We start from the raw sequence: 25,396 nt of genomic DNA on the forward strand, positions 1-25,396 counted from the left end.
ATTCTGTACATGTAATTCTTTTAACTATCCAACCATATAGTATTACTTGATTGTATGTTAAATTTTGCCTATTGCAATGAGAATATTTAGTTCTTTTCTGTAAATTCATGTTAAACATGATTTCTAATCCAGAATTTTGTCTAGTAAGTAAGATGGCAGATTTCTATAGAAATGGAAGTGACCACTTTAAAAAAGTTTTACTGTATGTCTAAAACTCTTGACAATGAGCTTTCTTTAAAACAAGAAAATGTTCAATCCATTGTAAATTCCCTGTACATATTTATAAAATTCAACATGTAATGTAACAAGTAGTCCCTCCTACACAATATTTTGTACAGTGTATTAGACATGTAGTTCTTGAAAAAGTACTGTAATAGTACAATTTACAGATTTATTTCTACAGTGAAATATATATATAATATATATATATTGTATGAATTTTAGTTTTTTTTTTGAAGATAAAAATTCATGAACATCAGTTGGCTGGAAAACTGTAGCTCTCTGCTTGAGAAAATTCGGACAGATAAAGCAGAGAGCTACAGATTCAAACCTTTTGTCAAAACCTCCGATTTATTCCGCCGCAATTTTGTCGCCCACTCCGGGTATTATTCCCTGTATTTAATGCTTTTCCCCACCTTAGGAATTGTTTACAGTTTGCCCAGTTTGGGACAAGCAAATATTTTTTGATAGATATTTTTTGCACAATCTCCAAGATGATTGTCGGAATAGCTTTTTTGAAAACAGACATTCAGAAAGAATGTAGGGCTGTTTGGGACCATTGAAAGGTAAATAAAGTAATAAGAGAAGGAGTAAAATACAAGCTTAATTATCGGATATTGTTCTTAAAGCTGAGGAAAGCTAAAAATACAAAAATAATTCCTGAAGTGAGCTACAAAAAAGTGGCGGCTTAAATCAAAGGTTTTTACAAAGCTTGATCTGTAGCTCAATTTTGTAAGATACTAGTACTGATGCCTACTCATGACAGTTCATTACAAAGATAAAGTTTCTCAATTGCAAGTCTCACTCTAAATCCACTGTCAAGACATTAAAATGTTTGTTTTAAATCACAAAGAACCTGTGAAATTTGATCAAATCATCAAAATTGCCAATTGGTCGGTACCTCGAATTACCGAAATGCCCCTGATTTACCGAAATGCCCATGGAAATTACCGAAATGCCCCCTAAAACTACCGAAATACCCTTTAAAAACTTAAATACTTTGATTAATATGAAAGGTAGTGAGTTTATTATATATATTATTTTAAACTCGGAAATTAAAAAAAAAAATTACAGATGTGTTTTTAGTTCAAAAAGGTGTGTTTATCTAAGAGAGATAACTCTGGTATTTGTAGTTGATCTATCTCAATGTAATATTCGAAAAAGAACTACATTATTGTTTCAAATTTTATATTACTGTCGAAGATTTGTTTTTTTTACGTGAATATAATTTTTGTAATGCTTAAACGTTACTCATCGATCATTTATATCACTTATTTAAAATTCATTGTTAAATCTCGAGAAAAAAGATCGTTCGTTGCTGGTTAGTTAATACCTAGCTAATGCTACGCAACTTAATATTTAATCAAAATATTTTTTGATATATTTGTTAACAGTTAAATGATTTTATCAAAATGAACACACATGCATAATATTGACATATTAATCCGATTTGAGAAAAACTGTACACTTGTATATATATTTATAAATTTTTGAAACAAATGAAAGCAATTTAATTAATTTTGTTTTCATATTAGCAGAACTATTTTCTGAATGATGTCAGTTTACATGCCGAATAATTTAAATTTATTAATTTTAACTTTTAAGTTTAATATGCTATGCGCATTTCATAGTTCTGTTTATTTAGTGTATAAATTTTACAACTCTGAACCCCAGGGGTTTAGTCTCCCCTGCTGCATATACATGTACTACTGTTAACTTTGATTGTGTACCGTTATTCATTCAAAAATTTGAAGTCCTGTCTGGTGACAAGTACGTGTCAATCATCCTCGTTAATTGCCATTTGGGTAGTTCTGTATCCATCCAGTTTTAATAAAAGTTACGCTTAAAATTTATAAATTACGTTAAAATATTGATATATTTTTTTCTTCAAAATTATGGCTCTTATTGAGAAGGCCAGCACGTGGCAAGAGCTGGGCAACGGTATCTTGGGGTAAGGGGTTGGGGTGTAATTTATTGATACCGGCGAACATTCTTAAGTACTTTTTATTACAAAAGATATATTTTGTTGAATTTTAAAAATCCCTTTTATTTTTAAACCTTACGTTATTATATTTATATGAGGTGTAAATAAAACAGTGTACTTACTTGTACTTGTACTTCTGTCATTTTTTCTTCTTCTTCTTCTTTTTTAAATGACATACGGTATAAATTTTTGTCAGCAAAGTAAGAGAGAGTAAGAGAGAGATCTAGAGAGAGAGAGAGGAGAGAGAGAAAAAGAAAAGGGATCATTAAATCATAAAATAATATTACAACAACGGACAATAACAAGCTTCCCGTTGCAACAATGTTGCAAGAGTTATCGGTCTTAGTTGTCACAAATATTTGAGCGATATTAAAGGCATTTTTTCACATTTGTGTTCAAAATACACAGTTTTATTAATAAAATTTATCATAAATTATCATAAAATGCCTATTAGAATATAATTCAAGGGGCATTTTGGTAGTTTTAGGGGGCATTTCGGTAATTTCCAGGGGCATTTCGGTAATTCGGGTTACCCCCAATTGGTCCGCATTACTTTGAATGATTCCACAGTAATGCTTTTTCAAGATGGTCCATGTCTTAGGTCAATGAACAAAATTGTCGGTACCAAAGTTAAGATATTTTCACCAGGAATACACCTGTTAAGTATGATAACCTTAGCACTCACCCTGTTAAAAGTTCTGATCAGGGGTTAAGTAGTCAAACTCAAAGGGTCAAACTTATTGGTATGCAAGGGAAGGTCCTGTCACAAGGAATACACATTTATATTATAATAGTTCAAGCTTTAAATATTTAAAACATGGCCAATTGCAAAGGTCACATTTTTATGAAGTGTGACAATTTCCAAGGTCAAATTATAAAAAAAAAAACATCTACCAAGGTATATCACAAAGACATGTAGAGTATGAAAACTCTTGCGCCAACCAAAATTCAAATGTGTTAATCCAAAATAAAAGGGTGGAAGTGAGTAAACTTCCAAGGTCAATAGGTCAAATATGGTACCCAAACAAGGAATACATATATATGTTAAATATAAAATCCATAGCTCACAATTCACAATAAATCAAAAGTTATGGGCAAGGTTAAAGGTTTTTTGGAAAAGAAACAGACGGACGGACAAAGCAAAAACTATATGCATCCTAATTTTCGATTACAGGGGCTTAAAAATTACAATATATTTAAATCAGAGTACATGTATATGCATTTCCTAAGTTCACGCGAATTGTTCAATAGCTCCTGTAACTACCGTCTGCCTTCAAGGACTCTATGTAGCTCTGCGGTCTAACCAGACCACAATTAGGATTATTACACGTATACCCCAATTATCAGATATTTTGCATTGTCTGTCTCAAACTTGTCCATAACTTTCTATTTATAGGACCTATGCCTTTCATATTTAAATTGTTCATTCCTTGTGACAAGACCTTTCTTTGGGTATCAACATATTTGAAATCTCACCTTGGAGTTTGTCTTACTTTTGCCACAAAGTACGGCCTACTTTAACCTTGGCCGTAACTGTTGAACTGTAAGTAATACAACTTTCATATCCCTGTGACGGTCCTTCCTTTGTACAGCTGTTGTATACTAACAATTTTGACATTGGATTTTGACTTAATATTGAAAACTTTAACCTTGTCTGTACCTTTTAAATGGTTGAATCTAAGACTTTTATATATATATTTTACTTGTGTGTTTCTTGAAACGCGACTTCCCATAGTAACCATTAATTTTGAAAGCTTGACCTTGGAATTTGTAAGTCCTTTTTAGGGTATCATCATTTTTATCTATTGATCTTGAAGTTTGACTTGCATTACAGAAACTTTAAGTTATAAGCTGTCATACATGGGCATCGGTGTTTCACAAACACATCTTGCTTCTGAATTTGTTCAGTAGACGTAAGTATTTAGCCGAGGTCTTGTACACATTATTTTTAAAATCTAGAACTGTTGTGAAATAGATCTAGACGTTCGAATATAATTTAGCGGAGTGTCAAGTATGGTATTTAATTGTTTCTTATTAGTCATATACTGTGACTCTTATTATCCGAGAATCTATAGTGCGCATATTTTTGAATATATATACACAAGATGCAAATCAAACTGATTTGTCTTATTCTAAAATTGAGATTCTTTAATAATAAAATGTATTTGTCCCTCTATAAAATTTTCACATTGATTTCTTGAGAAATTAACATGAAAGATATATAAACGTGAAGAATCTGTAAAATCGGTTATTTTGAGGTACATGTACTTATAATTTTTGCAGACGTCAGTTTTTCCCGTATCCCTATTAAAAAGTGAGTAATCATGTTATTATAAACTGTATAATTTTTATAAAATACAATGTAGTAATTAGACATTATTACAGTTTCACAGAATGTAGAAGCAATACTTTTATTTTTTACTATAATGATTCAAGAATTTATTTTAATTCTTCATATACATTGTCATGGCAAATTTAAAAAAAAATACACTACAATTGTATATAAGTGACAAAAGTTTTAAAAACAAATTTGACTATTACCTTAAAAACAATATAATTCATTAAATCAGATCGAGAATAAGAGCAATTTTTTAAAACGATTTTAGTTTTTTTTATTATTAATGATTTTCACTGATTTATCCTTTGAACATATCACAAAGGAGTTTCTCCATGGGCACGCTTCCAATTGTCCTCCCAAAGAATATCTTCTCTACCCTGTCTGACGACACGAACCTGAGTGACGGGATCATCAAAAGTAGGCGGCCAAACCTAATAAACAAAATCCCTCGGTATTATTCATTTTTAAATTTTCTTCATTATTTGAATATCAAACATATCATGTTTCATAAAGACAATACATCTCAACTTCATTTTGACCCATACTTGGTTTTGTCTTTTCTTAATTCATTTTAGACAATAAACAAGCCTTGTCCAATGTACCATGAATAGTCGGGCCCTAAAAAGTACAGTTAAATCGTGATATACATGTACCTGACATGTTGTGTTGGGTAGTTAGACCGCACGTGCTGTGACAACATTAGCTGGGCTTGGTCTTGGAAATTTTCTACCTGAATGGGATCTTTTAGTCCACGAGTCTCTATTACAAAGAAAGAAAATGGTATAATTATTTTCCTGTGTGTTTGTCGGTAGAATTTTTTATAAGATGAGAGTTCAAAGTGAATGTACTAATTGGCATATCATGTCTTTCCATATCGCAGAGGATCAACTGTGATTTATGTCCAGTCCACTCAACTAAAGGCATTTAAATTTTTTTTTCGCCATTGCATTGTACATGTATATTAAAGCTTTTAAACCTGGCTTAAATAGAGCGATTGCTTTCAAGCAAGCAAATTCCGCAGGATCCACTTGCGTATTTTTAAATTTTCTGAATATTTCTTGGAGTAAGCGAACATCAGGGTACTGGTTTCCTGTTTTTAGGTTCGCCATTTGCGGCTGTACTGTTTCGTGCGTCATAAGAAGCGGTGACGTCTCCATCGGCATAGACCACTGAATGGCGCACAGCAAAAACAACTCACTCCATGCTTCTTCTAGAAGAATTACCTTATAAAACAGAATAAGCTATTTTACATTTAAATTTTCTGAATGCTTTTCAACTGTTTGTAAATTCATTTAAATTGTTCTTCCTTCAAGGTAGATCCAGTTATAACTATATCTTATACTAGGCAAGAAACCTTGTATTGTGTGAATATTATAGCTGTATCTTTTAATGCTTATTTAAAATGGAATCTGTTTATCTTTAAAATTTCAGAATATAAATACCTGATCTCTGAAAGGTAAATTTGCAAATGATGGAAGATTTTTTGCCCACCGAATGGCAACAAATAACAGTCGAGCCGAACACTCGTATATCGTTTCCTGGCCTGACGAGTAAATCAGAGGTTCCGAGTATGCATGTGGGTGTGGAACGATATTCTGCTCGGTTTCAATGTTTGTGACATCTATGTTTTCATCTCGACCTTCAATAAGAATTAAATGAAATACTCACAGAAGTTTTTGTTAAATAGCAACAGATATCTACAAATGCAACTTGTCCAACAAGATTAGCTAGTTGAGTTGCTTTACTTACTAGATTCTACTTGCTCCAGTTTCGAGTGAGCTTCGGGATGCGACATTCCTTGGAATACTCGAGTATTGGCTGGGGGACTAAAGGCCGGGTGAGTAGCTGAGATGGTCACATGAGATTGAATGAAAGGGTTATCCAGTTCAGCAGGTATCTGATCGTGGCGAACTTGTGCTGTATTTCTCGGCTGGCGTTCATTCTGCACAGCTAACAGACCAATAAATATGAAAGGAAAAAGTTATGTATATAGCCCCTTACGGCCCTACTATCATGAACTCATGTATTGTAGCTTTTTAAAATTTTAACTCGAAGACCAATAGTGATTTCATCACTTTTCGTAGAAAATGTTATAGTAAATTCAGTTAATTACGTTAATCTTTATGCTGATTTAGTGATTTAACACGACTCTACTAAAGTCTGTAAATTGTGCCTCATGTAAACATAACTATATAGTTTAAAGGTACTTGGACACAGATTTGAAGTTATTATTTTCTCTATAATATTACGACTTATATGTTTTAATAGCATTTCACACAAAAATTAATTAAAAATCTTATTTCGTTTAAAAGATATTGAAATTTCAAATTTTTCGGCGGGTTTGATTGACATATCGTTGCACTCTCACAAATTTAATTTTATTCTTAATCCTTAGGAAAAGTGGCAATCTCGTTTTGTATAAATGAAAAATATTAATACTATAATCCAGAAAATTCAGAGTAGACACGTTCGAATGCAAAACAATCACACAATATATTGTCAGTCCGTGCAGTTGTGGTAAGCAGACTGTGACGATTGAACGCACCCGGTGAATTCTAAATATAAACAATAACAGAACTCGAGCCCTGTTTACAAAAACTGTGTACATAACACGAGTGTGCTCGATTTGCTAAACTCTGTACGCATCTCTTAGTTCGGAATGACGATACTTGTGAAGGTGTTTTGCTTTCTAACATTTCTACTCTGAATAAAATTATTTTTCTTGATAAAAGTTTTAATATTTCTCATTAAAACACATCAAAATTGCCACTTTTCCTAAGGATTAAGAATAAAGTTAAAATTTGTGAAAGTGCAAGGATGTGTCAATCAAACCCGCCAAAAAATTTAAAGTTTTAATAACTTTTAAATGAAATAAGTTTTTTTAATTTATTTTTGTGTGAAATGCTATTGAAATATATAATTCGTGATATTATACAGAAAAAATGAGAAAATATTAACTTCAAATCTGTGTCCAAGTACCTTTAACCGTTGTATGGTGAAATAGTTATGCTAGAATAATTTTAAAAACTTCATTTCAGTTGTAAGTAGCAATATTTTCCTGACTACTTTAAGGCACGATTCAAAACCAAATTACCATCTTTGTTCATTCCCATATGCAGACACTTCTTCAGACGACAGGCCTGGCATTGGTTTCTATGAGCCTTGTCGACCAAACACATACCCGTGCCCGCCTGACATCTGCAAACAACGTGTAATAAAACAGATATAACAGATACATTTTTTCAAGAAACTGATCTTTTTAATCATTTTTTACAATTTCAGTAAAAATTTAATAGATATCACTTTCTTTAAATCACCTATAGATCAATTTTCTTCGAACACTCCTTTTAAAGAATCCACTACATCCATTACAGGCCAAAATCCCATAATGCTTTCCACTGGAGGTGTCCCCGCATACAACACACGTCAGCCCCGGGGACCCCCTCTTCATGGGTCCACACTGAGGGGTGATAGGGTGAGGATGTATCAGAACGGGAGAGGAAGTGGATATAGGTGCCGATGGAATGGAAGGACCAGGGGGCGAAAGAGTCAATGGAGAAGATAAGTCTGATCTTTGTGAATGATTCAAATCTAAAAAGGTATCATTAGGAATTATAAATACTCTTTTTTAGAGTCTGTGATGATTTTGCTTCTTTTGAAGTAAAACATTTAAGACACTTATTATTGTTTAATTTGTTTTAATTTGATGTATGCATCAATAACACAGAAATAAGGGGAACAATATGACTGTGTTTGTGAAACACTGATTCTCCCGTTTGAAAGCTAATGACAAAGGTAAAAGATTCTCAACTGCAAGTCAAAGTCCAAGGTCAAAAGATAAAACGTGTTGCCCAGAGTTTGGACTTCTGTCATATTCTGACTTCTGAATATTCTTGAAAAAAAAAGCCCAAGCACTAACTATTCAAACATTATGGTTAAGGTTAAACTTTTTCTAAAAGTGGGTCATACCGGTATTGATTGCATGGTCAAAACCAAAGGATAAAATCAATGATACCACGGGGATGGCCTTGTCAAAGAAATTCACGTGTAAAATATTAAAGATTTAGCATCAAATATTAAAAAAATATAGCAAAGGTTTTGGATTTTTAGAAGAGGGTCAAACTACAAGGTCAGTCTCTTGTCTTTTGAGTTTGACGAGAATTTGAGAAACTCAAACCTTCACCTAAAGCTACATCAGAAGGAACATCAGTTATTCACAAACACACATCATTCTTTTTTTTTTTAATAGCTTGTTACATCCAAATTGAAAAAAAAATATTTGACCATTCGAAAAAATGTTTGAAGTAGAACGTCTACTTAGAAGAACATTTCTGAAGCATATTGACAAGCACAGGATTCATTTACAAAGGTAAAACTTTCTTCCGATCAAAAATTTGTTCTGGAAACTCTAACTATGGGTTTAAATCTTTATTAGATATACTGGGATTTTAAAAAATGGAATATTTACAAATAAAAAGCGAACACTGTTCTATTGTCCTGTTTCTTCTTTCGTAAAACAAGCATTAGTTAAGACTCTTCATGGCAGTGTTAAGAAAACTTCTAAACCTGCTATTACATGTATATCTAACTATTTCTCATATTACAATCGTTTAAAGTTAAAACATAACATTACTCTCTACGAAAAAGTTTTTGTTAAAAATTTTCTTTTTCTTTCTATAACTTTATCGTACTGTTTGTGCGATAAAAATTAAGGAAAAATTTTTTAATAGGAATTTCTATTAAAAGTCTTCAAAAATGTCTCTATATTCGAGGTTTGATAAAAATCAATCGAGAGATAATTCTTTTCAACAAAGTTTACACTTGTTACATTACGTGTCGAATTAAAAATGATAAATATTTTTAAAAATTAAATAAGAGATCATTTCACTCTAAAAATAATTAAACATATTTCCGATAAATATAAGCGCATATTTATGCTAATGTCATGTTGTAAATTTTGAATTTACCGGGTGGCAGTAAATACAAAATTTACAACATGACAACATGTTGTAAATTTTGTATTTACTGCCACCCGGTAAATTCAAAATTTACAACATGACACTAAAATCAGGTAGCACTTTATATCTTCTCTGTGCATCCCGACTATATGCTGACATGTATACCTATGATTTCAGGTTAGATGTTAAAATACCATACAGTAACATTTAATTGTCATTACTTTAATTCATATTCTAAAAAATATTTATTTCTTCACATGTTAAAATATGATGTTCTTTAAGTATATAATTATATCGTAATATTATACAATTACAAATCTGTATTATTCAATTTAGGGTGTTATATATTGCATCAATATCCTTTGTAAGATAAAATTGATGTGTAAAATATTACCACAACAACAAAAAATATATTGAATATCTACCAAAAAGATCCTTATAATTATTTAGTCAAGTATTCTTGATTTTATTATATGTTCGATGAAAAAAAATGTTGTTATTAAGGTAGTCAGCTCCTCAGGTTGTGAAGATCAACAGTGAGAAAATTTTAACATCTCAAAAAATGCCCATGAATTTATAAGATAAGAGGTGCATTTACTCATAGTATTTTTTTTTTTTTTTTTGTAATTAAAGTATATCATATTAGATAGGTAAAATTACAATAAGATGCATTTGTAAAGATAAATAGATATTTTCTATTAAAAAATATAAACTAAATATATTTTAAGTTAAAAAGCTTTAATATCTGTGGCTTTACGAAATGATGACTTTGAATGAGACTACTGATATTTTTGTTTCATCAACTTCTTTGTCAACAATTTACAACGCTTTATATATTGTTCACCGAAGAGCATGTTCTTGCATATCGAATTAACTGATAGATATACAAGTATATAAACCCCGAAAGCAAATGACTGTTTATTGCTGCATAAGTAGGGGAAGTTGACGATTTATAAGTTAGACATCACGTTTATCATCAAGCTTGGTTGTTAGATTACCATTAACATCTTTTTCAAGTAAAAGATCCAAATATGAAACAGATGTGTCAGACTCTGTGGTGTCTTCATTTAAAACGTACTGAGATATATCGTATCGACATAAGAATAAAAAAAAACAATATTAACTGACAACACGTCGTAGATATACTGTATCTAAATGTCGAGTGGAAGGCCAGAGCATCGTTTTCTTCTTTTCAAGCATAAGATTTAGGACAAATTCTGCTTCGTATGAATACAAAAATAGGTCTTCTAATAACGGGGCGCCATTGGTACCCAAGCATGTTTTGTATCACTTCTAAAGCTTCTTTAATTTTTGTTTGATGAAATGATAATTAAATGTTGAACTGTTTTAATGCTCCGACACGTCTCCATTCTATGACAGAGGAACTCATTATCTGCAGAATAGCCATGTACTGGTCTGATTTTACTAGATAAACTCTGGGGGTAACAGATGAAGTAAAAGATGACCAGACTAAAGGTCAGCACGTAGAAGAAACAGCTATCGGGTTTCCAGACCAAAGAGAATTCAATAGATCACCATTACAGCAGAAAAATAAGAATAGAGCACAGGTGTAGAAATCAAACAAATATTCGGTACAGGTGTTGAAATCTGCCATCGTAAAGGTAATTTAAAGTGTGGATTAAACCCTTAAAAGATAATTTAATGTTGTTTACTGGACATGCGAATAAGCTAAAAGAAATAGATAGATTCTTAATTTGAAAATAACGAATATTTGCTGAACACACTCTTTTCAGGAAAATCAAAAAGTTAATTAGCAACAGCAGGGTGATAAAACTTGAACTTCTTTTGATAATTTTAGTTTACTTTAATATATTTAAAAAAAAAACCTGCAGAAAATACAATTGTCAAAATACATGTAATTTACTATGAACAACTGCAATGTACTTAAGTAAATCAAAGATTAAAATTATAGTAGATGAAACCTTTCTTTAAAATTTAAATTCTTGTACAGTTGTATCTCACCATTCTTTAAAATTTAAATTTTTGTACAGTTGCATCTCAACAATCTGGAATTTCGTATGATTTTTGTTTATTAAAGGAAAATATTACTTTTTTCAAATTTAACTTCCATAATAATCATCATTGAAATGATATCTCCCATGTAAATTATAGAATAAATAAATTTTGAAGTAAATCAAAATTTAATTTCAAAGTATTAGTACAGGACATCTTATCAATTCTGTTATCTTTAAAGTGTACACTTTTAATCAAGTAGTAATAGAGAACATAGGAGATAATAGGCCCCCGTGATCAATGTATCAATGCGAATTAAGTATGAAAGAATTGTTAAGTAGCTCTTATTATACTAATTGTTTTTTGGAATACGTAATTATATTTTAATACTTATCAGTCAATTTCTTCATTTTTTTTTTCATTTTATTCATATAATTAAGAAATCATTGTTAAAAGGACAACAAAAGATATAAGAATTATTAAAGGATAAGAATCTGACACCTTCTTCCAAAAGAATATGAAGACAAAAAAAGTTGTATAATTTCTTAGTTAATTTAAGACCATACTTTCTGAAAAGATATCTTTCCAAATACATTTTCATGTTTGTTGTAAGGGAGCTTTTGATTCGATATCGCATTTTTCATCTAACAGTAATTCTTGCCTCGATCTGTAAATCTTAGAGAAATACTCCAGATTGATCTCTAACTTAGCTTCTTCATCATCCATCGCACCATAATCAAAATGCCGAAGATTTTCCCTGCTCTGCATAATCAGATTTTTATTCAATGTCTTTTTCATTATCTCCCCTTAATTCAATAAAAATATCACCAGTTTGGTTTGATTCAATAAACTCAAGGATGAAAGAATCGGGGAATTACACAGTTAGATATCTAGTTAGTCATCATTCCCATCACGATACGTGATGGTGAAGGAGAAACATCAAGTGAAAGGCTGAGAGTTAATTTCTAACTTTTAATTTGTTTTCTCAATCTACATATTCAATACCAGTTCATTTGCGGACGAATCCGCAAATAGTTGATAGTTGGGGAAGTGTGGGTCTTTTTAGCAAAAGTTCTAAATGACATATATTAATATTTTCCCTAATATAGCATTATGTTTCTTTATTGCATATACAGTTTAAATATACAAATACGGAGAGCTTTTCTTCACACCCCCTTTTCCCCTCCCAGTTAAAAATAACATCAGTAATATATCGCATCCATGCATTAGCATAGATTTTAATAGCACTGAGAAAACAAATAACATATTACAGATCTGCAAATGTCAAAAAGTTATAAAGGATTACTTAATATATTTTATGTGATATTAAATTCAATATCTAAACTTTTGCAAATAACCTATTTAAAACACAGTTAATAATCTACGAGTTTTTATTTTAAAGTATACAAAATTTAGCACCGTTTAATATCAATCAATAAGTAAAGTTGAAAATTAATTTAAGAAATTTCAATTTGTTATTATTTATGAAATATTTCTTAAAGATATCATATAAACACACCAATGTCATATCAATGCGCTAAAGTACCGTAAAATGGATTTTTACTGAGGTTGTCAAATTTTGCCAATAAGACAATCCGCAAAATTACGAGCGCATAATATTTCTACAATAATATTTTAGATATTTTATACAAGCAAGTCTTATAACTGGTTCGTATGTCAGTTAATCTGTTTTAATTTATTTCATCACTTCTTAATCTACATTCTAAAAATAAAAGTAACTAGTAGATAGTAAAGCTTAGTTGCAGTTGTCAAGCACCTTCAAATGATCAACACATCTTTAAATGAATTTAAAAAATGTATGCTAGGCAGTGTTCTACCAAAACCTTAACGCTTTATGTTTATATCCCATAAATTAATTCTTGCTGTATGATTCAATCCCAGAAGTTGAAAACACAGAAACTTAATTTGCTACACCTTAATGGGGTCAAATAGCAAACTTTTCCAACCGCAGTAAATACCTGATTACGGTTTATAAATACAGCTAAAATAAGACAATATGTAAAACATTATTTTCAGCGAAACATTCGATGATCTGCTCTTAACTTTATGATAATTCTCTTTACTAGTACTTAAATTAAGACATAGTTTCAGACATAGTTTTAACATCTGGCAACATTTGTCAACGGTGAGATGATTACAAAACATGCATTATGATTAATATTATCATTTAGACATACATTCTCTTTTTCAATACCTGTATTATAAATGTAAAACAAAAACATATACCCAGTATGCAAGAACATTTTACGTACTAATTATGCCTATTATGATATAATTTCCTTATTTTTTTCTCATAAACTGCATGAAATGTTTATTGTAAATAAATTCTTCGACAAATCAAAATTATTTAATTATCTTTCAAGTTTAGACCATAATTTTTCAGAAGGAACAAATATTGCTGAATCAAACTTTTAGTTTAAGTTTCCAAAATCTTCATATAACTTTTCAGCAAACTTACCAACGCGAGAGACTGTGGAATTGTCATCAGAATGATGGAGGTCCATTCTTTTTGGCTTCAGAAGGAAAATTATTTTCTGCAATCACTGCCTTCTGTTGCAACAAATTCTTTGAAGACAAGGACAATCCCGTTTTTATTTCTGTTTCTATCTGGTGGCTTATAGGGATGATGCCCAGTATGGATGATCCCAAGTTTCATTGGTCGAATGAGACAAAAGTCCAGCCTTATTGTAAACTAAGAAACGTGAGGAAATTAATATGTAAATCAGCTTAGGCTCTGTAAAAAAAAAAACTCACTGCATTTAAGCAATGCAGAATAGGTGCATTGAGGGGAAGTACAAAAAAAATCTAATCGGGTATATGTACATGAATGGTTAATTATGAATATTATATAATTTCATTATAATTATAGCAAAAAATGAAGATGCAAAACAGATATAAATTTATATTTTATATATTTAGTATAATTCATACATCTCTAAAATTCCCTGACTGTTTAAATGTATGTGAGGAACCTATTGCTCCATGAAAATAAAATCAACGTGTCTTTTACATTAAAGATTTGTACAAAAACTGTTATTTTTCTGAGAGGAAAGAAATAATTTGTTATTTTTCAATCAACTATTGGTTTAACATTTACAGTAATGTGACACCTCAAGTGTCGGAACACAAACAGATTTGTAAAATAAAATGGCAGCAATGATGGGAAATGAATTTCCGCGACACGTGACCAATGGGTTGCGCAGCTGTTGGAGTGCAATAGATGACACTTGAGGACATTAGGATCTGTTACTGATACACGGTCTGTGTCGTTTGGCTTTGAAAAGGCACGAGTCTTTACTTTCTTTTATGAGCTTCACCTGTCACAAAGTCAACAAGTTGTGAGAATTGGAATGCAAGCTTTAATTTAAATTTAATCTTTTTTTTAAGTCATCATATGCAATCTTTGATTCAAATTCATGTATGTAGTCTCTCTGCATGTTAAAGTTTACATAAATAGCAAAAATTTTAAAACAGTCCACTAGTATGTGCTTCAAATTGAGATACACAAGAATATTATTAATATTGGTATTTAAAATAATTTTTGTAAACATTTGAGCTTATGGATATTGATATACTTGTACATAAAATAAGCCAATAAGTTGAAAAATTGTAAAGTTCCTCCTCCCCCACTCATAATGTATTTTTATGTATTTTTGGGTTTTATCTGCTTATTACGGTGCGTGAATAAGAGAACTGAGTTATATTTTCAGTTTTTCATTAATACGTACGCGCACACAGTTCTCCTTTAATACTGTTACTGTTCTACCTTTTTGACATTAAACAATTTTGTAAAGAGTTACCGCACTATTGAACTTAAGTTTAGTGAAACCTCTATAATTCTCCTTTGAGTGACGACATCCCTTAATTCAGGAATCATATTAGATTGTATAAGTAAATTTATACAGGCCACTGAAAAATAAGTTGACGTTGCAACGATTTAAACAACCTCCTTTAGAGTCGATCTGCATTTTACAGTAAATGTCAAGTTTCTATGGTCGTCAAACATAATGACCTTGTTAGAAAATACATATATTACTGGAACGTATTTTGATTGAAAGAGTTTATACCAAGTGTTAGGCCTTTTTAATACTAATTAACTGATTACTACAATAATTACCCGATCACATGTAGAGCCCACGGTAGATAGGACCTGTAGACGGGGGTGCTTACTCCTCACAGTCTTTGGAATTAACAGTTGTCTGTGTGTATTTGCTTTGTTTAAAGATTTTTTTTTCGAGACCCATTAACGTTTACTTCACCTATTTCATATTCAGATATATTTTTTTTTCTCTTTAAGTGGGATTGATAAAAATTTAAGAAAAAAAAATGATAGAAAAATGACATTAGAAGATGACAAAGCATTATGCGCTTGTTCAAAGGTCCAATTAAACAGTACGATTTTTGAGCAGAGCAAACATGCACGGACCTCTGAAAACAGAGGTCAGATTAGATCCTATGGACGAGTGAGTATCCTTTGTCAACCGACCATACCTCCCTTCTGTCCTTCGTTATTCTCAGCAATACGAAAAAAACTGTCGATAATTTTCAGTGTTATTTTAATGGTCTTATGATAAGTATGAAAGATGTCTGATATCAAATGAGCTCACGGTAGATTGTAACAGGTCGTTGTATCGAGGATTGCAAAATGTTGAATTTAAATGAGAATGTAGAAAACTGAGTATCTTTGTATCATAAACTTATATAATTTTTACTTGGTTAAGAAATGGTATTTATGTAGAGTAATTTCTTGCATACTGAATCAAATGCGAGACATAAACCATACGCAGGTGATTATGAAAAGAAGAAGAAAACGAACAATGATCATTCTCAAAAAGTATTTAAATAATACATGTACAAATATGTGAAGAGGACATCAGCAGGAACACTAGAAACTCCAGGTGCCTACCTCTGATAATAGTATACTTGTCGGTTGGCAGTGGTTGTTTCCATTCTTATGTCGATAGATATACCCTGGTGAGCTTGAAATTAAAGATACCACGGGTTCTGAAACGTCTGTTTCATATTTCGGTGTAAAAAGGACGTAAGTGATGATCTAACAACCAAGCTTTATGACAAACGAGATAACTTTGGCTTTTCGATATAAAATGTGTCAAAATGATATATTTTTAAGTAGTTTTGTCTATGATGTCAAAAAAGAATAATATTTCATTAATTAGGAATGATTGTCAAAAAAGAATAATATTTCATTGATTGTAAGGTATGATTGTACATCTACGGTATAATGTGATGGGAAGTCGTACGTGTAAATGCTATTGACTTTGGTAAAATTGTGATTTAAAAAAGTATTGATATCTGATTAACACAACCTTTTAAATTCGTGTATATTTGTTACAATGAATGTTCTTTAAAATAAATTATCGACTTATTTATTTTGCGAGTAAAATGTGTCAAAATAATATATTTTTAAGTAGTTTAATCCTTTATGATTAATGATACTAAAATAAAGTATGAAATTGTATTAAAAGACAGAGCTCTCTGTATATCAAATATTTAGTATTATATAAGAAAACAATATTGTATAGGACGACAATAGTGTAATTTTGCATCATTAAAAGCATATAAATAGTTCTTCTGTTATAAGTATGAACAACAGAAGTTTATAATTTAAAATTTTCTTTTTATCCACCTTAGAAACAGTTAATACGGATTTTGCGGCAGAAAAATTTTACATCAAAGTTGCAGCTCACATTGCTTTAAGGAAGTCCGATCCTCAGGTTCTAGAAATCAGGTACTGAATTATTAAACACGCTCCTAAAATGGCTCTGAATTCTCAAATTAATGTGTATATACCCACGGCATTTCTTCAAACATTATCTGAAAAGTTAATCATTTTTATAAAGGGAAAATTAGCCTACCTCAAATTAATTTTCAGGAAATGTGAATACAGTGTAAAACACCTCCTCTATATGCATTTTCTAAATGAAAATTGATCAACAAATACATTTAGGATGAAAAATCAAAATCATAGTTATCCAGTCTTTTAAAAGAAAAGGTGCATGAACTTTATACTTATAAAGTGCTTTAGTTTCTTCTATTTACTTCAATCATTTAAAAAAAAAAACATAGTGCGTATATAAGCGTTTCCTTTCATTGCAAAACACTTCAAATCACTTCTAACTTTATATCATGCCAATCAACATTGGTACCTAAGGCTTTGTTAAAGAAAAAATCTTTTTCTTTAAAAATGTAATGATAAAGATGCTTTAATCGGGTACAAATATCAGCTTTGTATAAGACCGTTTCTAAGAACTTGAACATTGAATCACACTGAGACGCATAAGTTAAATTGTTGCCTGAAATGAATTCAATTTCAAGTTTCGTATATTATATTCATATATTAAAGAGTAACCATTCCTGGCTGAAGATATTCCTAATAAATCATTTACATATATTTGATTTGTTTTCTCCCCTTCATCTTTTAAAAATATGAAACTGGGTTTGTGACATCCAAAACATTTAATCTTCATTTTTGCTGCACCATGCAACTTTGGACCTCTTTACCAACTTGAGCACACTAAAAACAAAAAGGAAAGAAATATAATGGTAAATGCAAGTTTCTAAGTACCATATAAGAACGAGAAAAAAACTAAAACAAACCTCAATCTGGCTTGAAGGATACAAATTTTAAAATAAATGTAATAGATTTAAGTTTCTCAATAAGAAAAAAGCATGTCACACAATGGATGAAGCTATTTAAACATAGACATAAAAGAACACTTCAGAAGTATGAGAGAGAGATAACTTTGATGCAGAAAAATGAAATATTTTCCAAAGCTTTTATTCTGAGTTTTTCTCATCAATGATTATTTCATTATTCAGTGCACGTACGTTTCCGCACGCGCATTTCACGTTCGATGTGACAAACGGCAAAGTAGAATCAATGAAGTTCTTGTTTAACATTTATAATGCATGACGCGAGTTTGCCTTTTAGCAAAACGAAGGGCGTGCGAGTTAACAGGGTAATAAACAAGATTTTAATAGTAATGTGTTCAACAGGAAACTTAATAAGACGAGGGATATTCCTGGCATCAATCATAGAAGGAAAATTGATACTACGAATAATGACTTGCAATCACCGGTGTTCCTCACAAATTTTACAGCTCTATTGTTAGGGTCCCCAGTCATTGTTAAAATGATCTGCGGGTCCTCGTCATATTCAGAAATCTTTTCGTATAAGCAGTGATGAATCGAGAAAATAGCCCATTAAATTCTGTCATATTTTACAGGAATATATCAGAAAATAGAGAAACTTAATACCGTTTGATTTGTCAGAGCAAGGGGAGATTGTATAAAGCTTGACAGTCGATAACTCTATTAGTAAATAAACATATTACTCTTGCGGATTAATATCGCCCTGTATTATGGATCATTACTTGTAAAGCTTAATTTTGCTGAAATTTCAAGGGAAATGTCATTTTATGACACAGCTGGCAATTTTCTCTCCTAATGAATTACAATATATAAACATACCTTTCCTCTATAATCATTTCAACAACATTGACTTCTGTCACCCCAAAACCTTCATTCTCAGGTGCGGCACACATTAATTTTCACTGTATTCTCTTCTGCATTTAAGGATATCAATATGTGATTTTTTAAGCTTTAAAGGCAAGACCATACAGAAATGTAATATGCAATCACAATGTTGATTCTGCAGATGCATTGAAAAGAGAAGTGTTTGTATCGTGTCATATTGTAAACTTTGAATTTACAAAATTTACAAATAGTTTAATCTATTCTCTTTATATGAGAATGTAATCTTGGTTATTCAACAAATATGAGCAATTGTTTATAACATAGTAACATTATAATATTCCGAAACACATCATTTTCCTTATAACCTTTGTGTAAAAAGTTGCTAGAAGAGAATAATTTTTGTTTCCGCGCTAATGAAACGAAAACCAACAGTATTGTGTAAAGATTTTTTTTCAATAGAGTTTCCCGCTCAAAAACTTACCGTGATTTGAAATGTTCCAAATATTTTTTTTTTGGAAAGTTATAGACCATCACAAGCAGAAATATCTTCACAGTCCCTTCAGGGTGAAAAACATTAGCATTTTGACTGCAGACTCTTCATGTATCTTTGTTTATGGCAATAGCAATTAGTCTCTGTTCATGCATCATCCATACTAAAACAAAAAGAACCCTCCCAAAGGCTAAGTGAGATTGGGATTGCTGTATTTCCAACCACAGCAATCCAAAATGAAAGGTTTTGACAGAGCATTCCTATCTACATATTATCCGACGGTGAACTTTTTTTTTAAATAAAAAAAAAATGTTGGTATTGAAGTATTAATTTTTTTAAGTATAAGTTTCATTTCGTGTTCCATTCTTGATAAACTGCCCAACATTTGCTTATGGAGTTCCTAAAATGTACTTTAAAAAATGTTTGCATTGATTCAATTCTTTTTCTTTTATGTAAATTTTCAGGGTGGTAGTAAATGTAAAATTTGTATATGTTACCATGTTCACTACTTTAAGAAACGCCAGATTTGCAACTATGGAAATGAAATATAATTCAAGGTAATATTTTACGCCTGTTTTGAAACAACAAGCAAATTTTAAGAAACCTATTCATTGGTACACATTATTTTCTTAATATAGAAAAATGCAAGAAAGAAATTTTCATAAATTATTTGAAATAATGTGCTTTTCATAGAATCAAGATTTAAAATAATATTGACACAGGTATGGTTGTAAAACACTTGTCCTATTATTATTATTATTATTTTATTTTTATTTATTTATTTTTTTTTTGGACATATTTCCTTTTATCAGATAAAATGTTAAAATATATTAAAAAGGACACTGTACAGAGATGTCGAAATACATACATCATATCAATGCTCAAATCTTCGTTACAATATATAAGAAACTCTATGGACACATAAAACTTAACTTTAAACGATAAATCAATTTGCACTTTTTACATTCATTGAGTAGGAATAATGAAAAGTATAGATATCATCACATTTAAGTAATTTTTACGTTAACATTCTCAAAAAAAAAAAAATAAATAAATAAATAAAAAATAAAAAATAAGATAAAATTAAATTATCATATAAATCTTTCTTTTATTCCTAAACAAAAAAAATCCTTACAAAGATACATCATGGAAACTTTCTGTCGTAAATGTTCTACCAAGCCTCTTTCGTAACTCCTCATTTAAGTATTTAGAGCAGTGAAGGAGCAATTTTAGGAGTACTGTATCAATATAATTGAGAAGTGGTTTAACTAAAATGTGGATTCTTGAAAGACCTTTATAAATCTTTTAGATCATTAGAAATCACTAGATATTAACAAATTTAATAACATATAAATGTTTATCATTTTAACACTTTTTAAAAACAACAAATCCACATGATATTAAAACTAAAATTCAGGCTTTATGAAGCCCTAAACAGCGGTTTTTTCAGTAAAAACTTTCAAACTTATTGAACTTGTAATTAAAACATTGCAAAATTATTTCGTTTAGAAATTGTACTGACAATTACTCAGGGTTGATTAATTAAAAAAAGTTGCTAGACTTTCCGATTGACACTAAAATTCTACATAGAAAAGAAGCTTCTTGCCATGGACTTCAGTTCAAAATTTTTGGGGAAAAAGAAACAATTATCGTCGACGTTTTATTAATTAACAATTACAAGTATTCATTTTCATACGTTAAGCTCGGAATAAAAGATTCCTCAAAGTGACAGTATGCTCGGATATTTTACTAGTAAAAGAGATTAGTAATAACCTAACAACCAAATTTTAAAATAAACGTGATGACTATAAGTTTCCTGTTTTCAGTTTCTCATTATATATATATCAATAAACCATTATCATTTGAAATATGGAGTTTTTATCTCCGATGTTGATATGACCGAGCATGCTCTATGTACGACGAATTTCTAAAATGGGGCAACTAATGACATGCAGACAATTTGATGAAACAAGAATATCAACATTTTGATTTATTATTTTTTTCTTTCTATACTCGACAATGACCTTGTCAACAGCTACAATCTATTATGAAATCGAACGTTGGACAAGGTTTCATAAGAATTATCAGGCCATATTTTACACATTGAATTTTCAATAATTATTTTTTGTATGCCCAATCACAATTATGACACAGGGATGTGACTGTTTGACAAAGAATGCTGACGCCCTCATGGCACCTGATTCCTATCTCATGTTTTATTGGTCTGTTGCTCTGATCCCAATTTGTGTTGATTCAAAAGATTTTTTATCCTGAAGACTCTTAGATATCTTCATTTTCCATTATATTCGTTATCTATGGTTGAATTTTGATTTTTTTTTACGAGTGAGACATGAATTTAAAAATATTTTACTCCTGCTTTGCACTGGTGCATGCATAATACTAGAATGTTCCAAGGAACGACCATGTCACCTGTTTCATGGCATCATTAAAGATTTGAACAAAACTTTTCTGGTTTTGGCTTATTTACTTACTACTAGCAACTTAGCAACATAGTTCAAGCATTTGCCTGCAAAAGAAAAGTAAACATCCTTGGACAGTAAGACCAATATAATAGCAACTGAAGCTAAAATGAATACAATGAAGCCATATCATATCCATTCTGTTATAGTTTTCTAAATATAAAGTGTGATAGACAGACGCCGGATAAAGGTCCCCTTAAAGTTCCTTTATTATTTTTTCTTTTTAATTTTTAAAGTATAAACGAAATAAAATGATACTCCTTATTCAATTATTGAAAATAGTGGTTCGCAAAACTAAGAATCCGTTAATAAGCACTAAATCAAGTACATATACATGCAATTTTAAATCCGTTAGAAAAGAGACAGTTTCATTAATACATAATACGTTTGATGTAAGGATTTAAGAAGTGAAAAAATGAAAGACTGCTACCACCAACAACAAAGGTGTAAAATCCTTTGTCGTAGCATTCCTATTTAATCGAAAGATCTCATGTTAAAAAACATCTTCTTCATCAGAGCGACCATTGTATAAGTACTACGATTGACAGTTTTCTGGGCACATCAATAATTTACAATCTCTACCTCACGTAAAGATCGCATGTTAACCCAAAAAATATCTACATTACAAAGCAAGAGACGACGACATTGCAGCATCTTTAATGGAATTAAACTTCATCACCATATGACAGACTCAATAGTTTTGACCTCGTATTATATGCACGCGGCGGAAATGGGGAAAGTTCCAATCTTTACTGATGTCCTAAGATCAAGCAGGGACAGATAAGGCATTGAAAAAAGAAATCGCGATGTTGCAGAATCGGAAATAAGATAGAAAAAGGAATCAATAAGATGTAAAATTAATTGCCGCCAGTTCAAAGTGCTGCATTCTAAGTTGAATTTCCGATCGGAAAGCGTTTCGTCTACTGGTCTTTATAAATTAATAATCTTTTGTCGACTTCCGTGTCGAAACGCCAAGCCCACTACTAAGATTCTATAGTTCCAAAATAAAGAAGAAACATGGTCAACAACTTGTTTCAAATAGCACTTCCTACAGATCCCTGTCAGATCCAAATGTTCTGTACATGAAGAGGAATTACTTACCAAGAATCATTGTATAAATGCCGGGATGCTAAAACTATCTTAGTACAGTTAAGTTATTTAGAATAAATAATTACATCAAAATCATCGCCACAAATATAAAAGATTGGAGGATTTTCCGAAATGAAATCTTTGAACTGTTGCAATCACGTTGCACATTCAGTTAAACTACGGTGAATTAATTCTACACGTATTTAAATTTTTGTTCCCTTTTATATTTTTTACATAAAATATGTCTTATTTACATTTTGTTTAGATTGATTGATTGATTAGTTGATTGATTGGTTAATTGATTGATTGTTGTTTAACGCCCCTCTACAGAATTTTTCACTCATATTGAGACGCCACTACTTGCCGGTGGAGAGCTACAATTTTTTTTCTATAATCAGCACTTAGGGCCATTGAGCAGGAAGGGATCTTTTTCATGCCAGCACCTACTGTGACACGGGACCTCGGTTTATACGGTCTCAGCCAAAGGACAGGTCTCCACATCATTCTGTGGGATTTGAACCCGCGACGAAGGGATCAGCTCCTTACTTCGCGACTCTACAGCAGACGCTCTAACCACTGCGCCACGGGGCGACTTTTGGTTAGATGGAATAGTCCATAAATTGATCGTGAAAGTCTTTTATAATTAAGTTCAAACAAAGGAATGAATGTTAATGTGACTATTATGAGCTTTTTGAAATCAGAACATGAAAAATACGAACACTTAAAAAAAATTGAAATGTGCTTCTTTTTAATATAGATAAATTAATTAAGGAATCCCATCTCTTGAAAATTATTTTAAGATAAACATAATTTCCTTTTGAATATCAGAAAATCCTCAGTCGATCTTGATACCAATCTGAGAACGGATTTCTATCTAGTGGCGATTTGTGACCCAAAGGCGTGAAACCGACCGTTTAAGTCACATTATGTTCCTCTCTCCCTGTCCATTTTCCGACACAGTGGCGTGAAAAATTGAAACCCATAGAACACGAACAGCAATCTTTAATAAAACTAATTTCTTATAAATAATGCCCTCAAACGCGACCAGTAATTCATGGAAAGAAGGAGACATGCTTCCATAATCTCAACAAATCTTTTGTCACTATCTATCGTAGTCAGTTAGATTACATCTGATTCAAGCCAGTTGTCGCTAGGGAATTCAATTAGGATTCTTAACGAGTTAAGGTGATTGTTCGCAATGAAAGATTGCTTTTTTGCCTCTTTTTATTCAATGCAAATCTTTCTAGCAGAAAATCTAATTAAAACGGCGCGAGTCTCTAAAAGGAAAATAAAACAAAAAAGTATTTTCTTTAATTTACTTCAAGGACTGTTCGATGCAGAAATAACTCTTGAATTTTATGAATTTCATCTATCTATTTTAAACAGTTCAAGCTACAGGGAAAATGGGCGTTACGATATACTTCACCGCTTCTGAATAGTGGGAGATACATACACTATTTTTTCGCTCTTAAAAATATACACAGTGAATGGCAAAACATTATAATCCAATAATGAACTTATTTTGGGATGATGGAGGAACATTGAAATCAGATTCCATTGATTCAAAATCATTTCGTTCAAACTTCAGAATTCACTGAGTATGACTTAAAATAAAAACTGAATTGTGACTCAATTAAGACAGTTCTAAAAGGTTTAGTTCATCTGAGCATTCAGCTCAGATGAGCTTTTATGATCAAAGATTGTCTGTCGTCATTGTTATCGTAAACTTTTTACAAATCTAACTTCTTGCCCGGAACCTCCGGGCCAATTCATCCAATTTTGTAACAGAGTATCCTTGGACAAAGGACATTTAGATTATTTCAAATGATGGGCCACACCTTCCAAAGAGGGATAAATACTAAAAAGTGAAAGTTGGCTGTGTTATTTAAAACCTTCTTCTCATGAACAGCAGGGCTAGAAATGATGAAACTTTTGTGAAAGCTACTTGGAAAAGTGTAGGTTCAAGTTCTTCAAATCATGACTGCTTTTTGTTATTCCCATGTTTCATAAAAAAAAATGTGGAGATAACGAACAATATTTAAGCTGAAAAGTTCATTAAAAGAAGAAGCAGAGCAAACACGGACCTCTAAAACATAAGAGGTGGGATGAGATGCCATGGAGGAGTAAGCATCACCTGTGGATTGGTCATGCCCACGTGTGATCCTTTTCCTGATCGGGAAATAAAGGAAAATCCGTAGACAGTTCAGTGTGTAAATCATGGCCTAATAATTTGTATGAAAAGCGTCAGCCAGCATTTGTATTTGCTGACAAGGTAATTGTATCGACCATTTACTTATAAAATAATGACTTTAAATGAGACAGCATACTGATATTTTTGTTTTATCA

General features: G+C 31.2%; 1 protein-coding gene across 1 annotated transcript; it reads right to left on the reverse strand.

Moving 5' to 3' along the window:
* Positions 1-4,839: 4,839 nt before the first annotated feature.
* LOC134252164 (photoreceptor-specific nuclear receptor-like) lies at positions 4,840-13,998 on the reverse strand. Its single transcript, XM_062734602.1, has 8 exons — positions 13,953-13,998; positions 7,859-8,132; positions 7,636-7,739; positions 6,291-6,491; positions 5,984-6,180; positions 5,518-5,764; positions 5,195-5,300; positions 4,840-4,972 (listed from the first exon to the last, which is right to left on the reverse strand). The coding sequence occupies exons 1-8, from the start codon at positions 13,996-13,998 to the stop codon at positions 4,840-4,842; spliced, it is 1,308 nt and encodes a 435-aa protein (XP_062590586.1).
* Between the last annotated feature and the right edge of the window lie 11,398 nt (positions 13,999-25,396).

The sequence above is a fragment of the Saccostrea cucullata genome, unplaced genomic scaffold, assembly GCF_032062105.1.
Source record: "Saccostrea cucullata isolate Sc308-1 unplaced genomic scaffold, CSIRO_AGI_Scuc_v1 ctg1644, whole genome shotgun sequence".
NCBI lineage: Eukaryota > Metazoa > Mollusca > Bivalvia > Ostreida > Ostreidae > Saccostrea > Saccostrea cuccullata.

Coding starts and splice junctions, on each gene's coding strand:
- LOC134252164 (XM_062734602.1), bottom strand. CDS start 13,998: ATGGACCTCCATCATTCTGATGACAATTCCACAGTCTCTCGCGTTG. Junction 6,181..6,290: donor ACTGGAGCAAGTAGAATCTA/GTAAGTAAAGCA, acceptor TTCTTATTGAAG/GTCGAGATGAAAACATAGAT. Junction 5,765..5,983: donor ATTTACCTTTCAGAGATCAG/GTATTTATATTC, acceptor CTGTTTTATAAG/GTAATTCTTCTAGAAGAAGC.